Source organism: Anoplopoma fimbria, chromosome 15, assembly GCF_027596085.1.
Source record: "Anoplopoma fimbria isolate UVic2021 breed Golden Eagle Sablefish chromosome 15, Afim_UVic_2022, whole genome shotgun sequence".
Classification (NCBI taxonomy): Eukaryota; Metazoa; Chordata; class Actinopteri; order Perciformes; family Anoplopomatidae; genus Anoplopoma; species Anoplopoma fimbria.
In genome coordinates this window covers 1,092,192-1,099,691 of record NC_072463.1, presented here as the reverse complement: position 1 = coordinate 1,099,691, position 7,500 = coordinate 1,092,192, and the positions used below count along the sequence as shown (strand labels likewise).

Below are 7,500 nucleotides of genomic sequence, written 5' to 3'. Positions count from 1 at the left end.
TTTTTTTTGCAGCGCTCAAACACACACACAGACGGTTGGTGGTGGTGAAATCTCCCAGCATGCATCTGTCCTGCCCTTGTTCAAATGACTACACATGACACTTAAACATATAGATAACCAACTCACAGACTCTAGTGTTGGTCTGTTAGAAATAACTTTTAACATGAATTCATATAACTTTAAAAAAATCTTCAGAGTTTAGATTAATCACTCAGAAAACAACAATACAGCTTTTTTGCATTTGATGAACAGGAAGTGACCATATATGGACTGAGGAGGAGTGACCTAGAGACGCCGTATACGTCTCTGGTGTCGACCTGTCAATCAGTGTGTAGCCCCGCCCTAAAGCATCCCCTGCTTTATGGTCTGTTTGACTCTAAATGGAGCATCATTTACTAAATGAACATCATGCTGTATTGAAGAAGACTTGAAACTAGAGATTGAGACCATAAACTCATGTTTACAATGTTTACTGAGGGAATAAATCAAGAGAGAAGTAGAGTCATTTTCTCATAGACTTCTATACGACCAGAGGAGTCGCCCCCTGGTGGACACTAGAGAGAATGCAGCTTTAACACATGAAGCAGTGACTTCACTCTGCAGAACCGGGGGTTTTACAGTGTAGTGAGGTGTCTTTTGGTTAAGTAAAATATATAAATACTTAAATAAGTAATAGATCCAACATATAGAATCTAACAAAGTGATATATATACGATATAAATGGCCATGTATAAGCAGCTTACAGTACATAGCCGTTGTCTGTGTAGCTCTGAGTGTTGGTGGAGGACAGAAACAGTATGAGAGCGACCTTGGACCGGGCGAGGAGACGCTGTCGAGCTCCACATCAATATTTTAACAGCAGAGTTGACACATCAAAAAAAAAAAAAGAAAGAGAGAAGAAGAAGAAGAAGAATGCCCAGCGATTCCAGAGTCATCTAAAATTCATGCACGCATCATCGCCGCCATGAATATTCATACAGAGATGAATATTTAAGTGTGACTCCTATGGAGAAATTAGGTTCATCTTTACACTTATCAATAATTCGCAGGCCAGGTGAGTCTCATCGGCCACTAAATAAATCATGTCTGCACACACACACGGAAAAAAAAGTTTGGACGAAGAGAGAGAAAGAACGGAAAACAAAACACAAAGTTACGTGTTGGTTCGCAGCAGTGCCTTCTGGGTAAAGAGAGAATGAGATGTCAGCAGAGCGACATGTTTTTTAGGAGTTACTGAGTGTATTTTATAAAACAACTCAGTCTCACTGCAGTTCATTAAATAGTCTGGAGATCCGTGTAAACGGAAGCTAATTGTCTTTTTGTCACGTTTCGCTGAGAATGACGGTTTTTTGGGATGAAATTATGTTTTAAAACGAAAGTTTAGGAAACAAAACCACGTAGTTATAAACAACAATAAACAAGCTTCATAATAGCGTTTGATTTCAGATCAAACCAGATTTCTTTTTAGTTCAGAGGGTTTGATTTTAATCTTGTTTCAGTATTATCTACCTGTGTTTTGGTTCCGTTTTTGAAATAGAAAAAAAATGTTTTTTGATTAAATCTTAAAGTAAAAAGTGTAAAATGAAACACAAAGTATGCTTTACATTTTCTACTATCTCGTCTTTTGCAAGTGCCTTCATCATTCATCATCAGCGTTGTTTCTCCAATTTTCAGTTTGGAAATCATTGATAAAATGAACATAACGTGATGGTACATAAGCCTAACCAGGCTTTCATTTAGCTAACACGTGACACCAACAACAGCTCTGTCAGTTACGTCTTGTTTTATATCACATATAAAGTTAAATAAGCCTTTTTTTTATTCCCCAGAATTTGATTCATGAAAATTTCTCAGACAAGTTAATTTGCATCGGACACATGTTGAATCATCAGCTGATTACTTCATTTGGCTTGATAAAAATTTCTTAAGAAAAAGCTGGTTTTGTAGAGTGCCAGAGCTGTGTGACTGTGTGTGTGTGTGTGTGTGTGTGTGTGTGTGTGTGTGTGTGTGTGTGTGTGTGTGTGTGTGTGTGTGTGTGTGTGTGTGTGTGTGTGTGTGTGTGTCTACATGTGTGTGAAGGACAGAAGAGGATGACTCAGATCTCTAATCGTAACACATGCTGTTCTCCTTTCTGACTCATTTGGCTGCAGTGAAGTCATTACACACACACACACACACACACACACACACACACACACACACACACACACACACACACACACACACACACACACACACACACACACACACACACACACACACACTTTAGTCTGGTATAGTTATGAGGGATGCTATGCCTTGTAATCCCATTCTCCTTGGTGAGGATGAAGACGGTGTGTGTGTCTGTGTGTGTTACTGTGTGTGTGTGTGTGTGTGTGTGTGTGTGTGTGTGTGTGTGTGTGTGTGTGTGTGTGTGTGTGTGTGTGTGTGTGTGTGTGTGTGTGTGTGTGTGTGTGATTGGCTGGAAAAAGGGTGAGGTGTAAGGAGGGGGAGGGATGGGGGGAGACAGACAAATTGATGGATGAATGAGAAGTGGGAGGACATCATTTACTCCGGCCGGCTCTCTGTTTCTACATCGTTACACGTTGTGATTAACAGACAGTCCTAGACTGAGGCAGAGGTGGCTGATGGGAGATTTGTGACATCACAGCCAAGCCGACGAGCCGTGAGTTCAGAGGAGAAGAGAGAGTGTGAGAAGACTTCAACTGTATGAGCTTCTGTAATCTGAAAGATAACTGTTGTGTTTGGCTTCATGTCGCAGACAGAACACGACGTACCGAGGTTGGAATGATCTGAATCAGGTGAGAGAACGGATGCTTTTCTTGGGAAACATCCATGACGACATGTGTCTTGTGCTGCCGGTTCAACAAAATGCCCTCACGGAAAACACAAAGGTCTGTCTGCAGGTTTGGATATTTGGACAAGATGATCAGAGACATGGGCCACATGTGAGTCAGAGAAGAGGAGCCACAAACGTCCTTTAAAACCATGTGAGTCGTGGACAAACCTTTAAAATACAAGAGGTCATCTAAAGGGGGTTCCTGTATTTATTCTGGTTCCAGCAGGATCTTTGATGACCTTTCAGACAGACAACAGAGCTCGTCTTACCTTGAAGAGGTGATGTCTCTGCTCCTCTGACATCATCAGCTGGTGACTGTCTGTTACCATGGCGTCCATGTCCATCAGCCAATCCCAGAGCTCCTGGTACTCTGCTTCAAACTCCTGCAGACTGAAGACAGTGAGAGAGAGAGAGAGAGAGAGAGAGAGAGATTATTAAGCTGCATTATTGTTGTAATTTAATTTTCTTTTCTCTTTTATTCATATTGTGTTTCCTACATGTTCTTCTTTCTGCTGTCGTTTTCTTGTATTATTGTAATATTGTTTTTGTCCCGCGGCGACGAGAGACATATGCGTCTTGTTATGTTGATAAAGAACGAGGCTAAAAATGCAAACTGGAACGAGAGAGAGACGGCGGCAGATAAATGCAGACTCACACAGTCGGTTTTCAGCTGCTGTTTGAACTCAAACTAAAATCTTTTCCAACAAGAAGTTATTTACGTCTTGTAGCTCGACTGGGTTCTCTTGTGAGGACAGAACGTCCTGTGATGCTTCTCCTGCAGGTTTGCAAAGGTAAACCAAACTTAAGATACGTCACAGAAGAGACCAGGACTCAGTGGAGAGGGGGTCAAAGGTTATTGGGTTATTTGGAATGAAATGAAACGTCAGGTGGAAGTGGAGACTTGGTCCAGTCCAGTTTTCTGGGTTGCTGCAGTTAAGAGAGATGCTTTTGGTTCCTTCCTCTCTTTTAAAAACACAAAATCAATCAAAGTATTAATTCTTCTGTGTCTTAGGTTGTTTTTACACCTGTGGTTCAGTTACTTTAGTTCATGACATCAGCTGTGTGGCAACACCTGTAACTTTCCAAATACCGACATTTATTCCCACTTCATGCAGTGATTGTCTGAGGTGAGTTTGAACTCTCAAGCTCTCTTTTTCAATCTTTAAACAACTATTTCTATCACTTTTTGTGCAACACTATAAAAGTCTTCCAGGAGAGAGACTGTCTGAAAGCTGGAACCATTATCCCCCATTTTTACACAATTACCCCGACGGTTTGGAAGAGCTATGAACGGTTTTGTCATCTGACTTCTGAGGTTTGATGACTAATCTTTTCCGGCACTTGTTGAGCTGCAACTTCACCTCTTATGTCAAAACTAGTGTTGGACGACCTGGTTCATGGTGGGACAAACCAGTTACAACCAAACAGACTGTATGACGGTAGTTTGACTCAAATGTTGGATTGTTCCTGTCTGAGTTAATGCTTATGATTCCACTGGACAACATGATAATGAGCATGAATGTCCTCTTAACAATTAAAACACAGACACAAATCTTTGATCCAAGTTGTAAATACAGGACTTTTAAGGGTATTAGCTTTGTCTGTGGGATACAGAACAACAAAGAAGGAAATAACAAAAATAAACATAATTAAAGTAGACAAAAAATAAACTTTAAAAAGGACAACGTCTACTTTTTTAGCCCAAAAATGATGAAATCAACAAAATCTAGGTTCCCCTTTAGTGTCAGTTTCCACTCCTCACAAAACGGTTCGCATGAATCTTACAAAAGGGTTATGAATGCTACTAAAGACCAGCATCACGTGTTAATATCTGTTTCTGTTTCTCTTTTCAAAATAAACTTCCATCTTGGCAGGAAATACATTTTTCTTAATAATATAGATCGATTTAAGTCGTGTTAAGTGATTGTATTCATCAAATATCATTTCTTCAGTCATACAGTCCTTGGTTTTGCTTGGAAGTGGACTTTGAAGAGACACTTCATCATCATCAATTTTCATTTATTTCCTCTCTACTTCCTAGTTCCTCCTTCTCCCTTCTTTTTCCTCTTCCTGTTTCATCCCCATCCTTCCTCCTCTTTTCCACATTTCACCTCCACTTTATTCTCCCTCCCTTACTCCCCCCTGTCATTGCTCTCCCTCCCACATCCTCTCATATTGTCCACATTCTTTTGTTCACCTCCTCTTCCTCATCCTTTCTCCTCTTCTTTCCCACATTATTTTGCCTCCCCCTTTTCTGCCTCACTCCTCCCACTCTCACCTCCTCCTCCTCCTCCTCTTGACACAGGATCACATCAAATATTTATGCTGCTGGAACAGGGCCGATTGCTCAAACACACACATTACTGTCAGCCGTTTTGTTGAGGTGTGTGTGTGTGTGTGTGTGTGTGTGTGTGTGTGTGTGTGTGTTTATTATTTATATATGCGTTTTTTTCCGTCTCGGGGATCGCCAACATGTTTCTCAACATTAGCAGTGAAATTGTTTGGAATTCTCCGGTCGCTGACGACGACAGGTTGACAGCTCTGTCAGGCCCACGGCGTTTCCGCGACAACACTAACACACACAAAACACACACACACACACACACACAAACACACTCTACGTACACGCTAGTCGACATGAACACACTCTTTAAAACACATACATGAAAACAATGAGTGAAAAACACAAAAGAACCCAAACAAACGCCCACTAATAACATGCACACACACAGGTACCCAGAATGCAATGCACACATTAAACACTAAACAAGTACACACACACACACACACAGGAACTTGACCTGCCATCAAAGCAGAGACAGTAAACTATGAATGAAATTAAAGAAACAAGAGAAAGAGATAAACACCTCCATCTCTCTCTGTTTCAGTTTGATTCATCCTGAAGATGTGATTCAGACTGATTCACTAAAAAATGAAAAGAAAACATGTTTATGTTTCTCTACCTGTTCATTTAATACCCATGATTCCCTCTTAACCCTCACACAGCCTTTGGAGAAGTGAGGAACCAGAGAAAATATCCTCCACCGTTTTGAGAAATGCCATCACTTAAGAAAAATGTTCAAATTTCCTCAAATGTCCAGACTCTCCAAAACTTCCTTCAATTTCATGAAACTCATTTTCTCCCCAAATCTCCAAACTTTCTGAACATTTGAAAATGTCATCCCTTTCCAAAAATGTTTAAATTTCCCTAAATTTCCCTATTGACCAAAATGTCCTCACCGCCTAAAGATAAATCAAAATTGTCGCTGACTACCAAAGCCGTCCTGACTTACCTAAATGTCTTCAATTCATAAAAACGTCTTTTACTTTCAAATTTGTCTCATCTTCTACCCGTCTCTTAACTCTTCTACCCGTCTCTTAACTCTTCTACCCGTCTCTTAACTCTCCTACATGTCTCTTAACTCTTCTATCTGTCTCTTAACTCTTCTATCCGTCTCTTAACTCTTCTACATGTCTCTTAACTCTTCTATCTGTCTCTTAACTTCCTCTTTCAACTAACTCTCTGTCTACACCTCTTCCTCACTCCTCCTCGTCCTTTCCATCCCTCCATCATCGTCTCCTCGTCAGCTACATTGAACTAAATCACATCTTCACCATCTCTTTCCTCCTCTTACTTCCTCCCATCTCTTCCTACATTGAACTAAATCACATCTTCACCATCTCTTCCTCGTCCTCCGCTGCCAGTTATTCTCACTAAACTAAAAACCAAACAGAGAAGAAGAAAGCAAAGGAAGCGAGCGCTGCTTCCTTCCCCCGAGGCGGCGTTCCTCATTATGCGTCGAGCAGAGCGGCCCTTTACCGACTCCGACAGATGAAGCAGATACAACACTCGCACAGATTGTTTTCTCTTGTCGTTTGTCGTTTCTCCACTCCCTCCCTCCCTCCCCTCCCCCTCCTCTCCCCCGTTTCCGTCTTGTTCTCGTACTAATGTTAACTAAACGCTTTGTAAAACAGGATCTCTCGGGGCGTGGAAGACGAGAAAACAGACAAATCGGAGAGGAAGGAGTGACGCGGTGGCACTGCGGGGCTGCGTTCGACACCGGGACAGTTACGGAGCGTTTGAAGTGTCAGGTTCGCTTTCTGTCACGCGGCGCTGACGGAGCGCGTGGGAGTGTTACGGAGAACCGTTCTGACATTCAGTCACTCGAGGAAACTCGAATTACAGGAATCTATTATTCACTTCTAGCTCGTCATAATTCCCGTCAACACTAGATATAAAAAAATGTAGCAGGTATCATGTGAAATTGTGATATCTACACGAGTTACACGGACATTTCACAAAGTGAAGATGAAGTTTTATTTCCTCAAAATGTAATTAAAGTGATTCTCCTGCGTCTTACATGTTGTTTTGTCCATCATACTCAGTTTGAAGTCCAGTAGGACAAAAACTAGTCATAATGTCAGGATGTGTTCAAACCTTAAAGTGTTTGGTAATTCTCTTTAAAATTGAAAGAGTGCCAGGCTGAAAATCAGTGTTTCACTCTCTGCTCTGTTGCACCTTTGACCACTGATGGGTGCATGTGGGTGTGGTCAGATGATGTCACGGTGTACTGACACAGAGTGGAGTACACTTCTACATCACCGCAGCCAGGCAGGGGTGAGTAAAACCACAAAGGTCAGCAAAAACAGGACTCTCAGAG

At 41.4% G+C, this 7,500-nt stretch overlaps 1 protein-coding gene across 1 annotated transcript in view; it reads right to left on the bottom strand.

Annotated features, from left to right (window-relative positions):
* Positions 1-7,500, bottom strand: part of akap6 (A kinase (PRKA) anchor protein 6) — a 158,865-nt gene that overhangs the window by 64,650 nt on the left and 86,715 nt on the right. Inside the window, 1 exon segment of the mRNA XM_054614454.1 lies at positions 3,109-3,229. Within this exon segment, the coding sequence (XP_054470429.1) occupies positions 3,109-3,229 (121 nt within the window).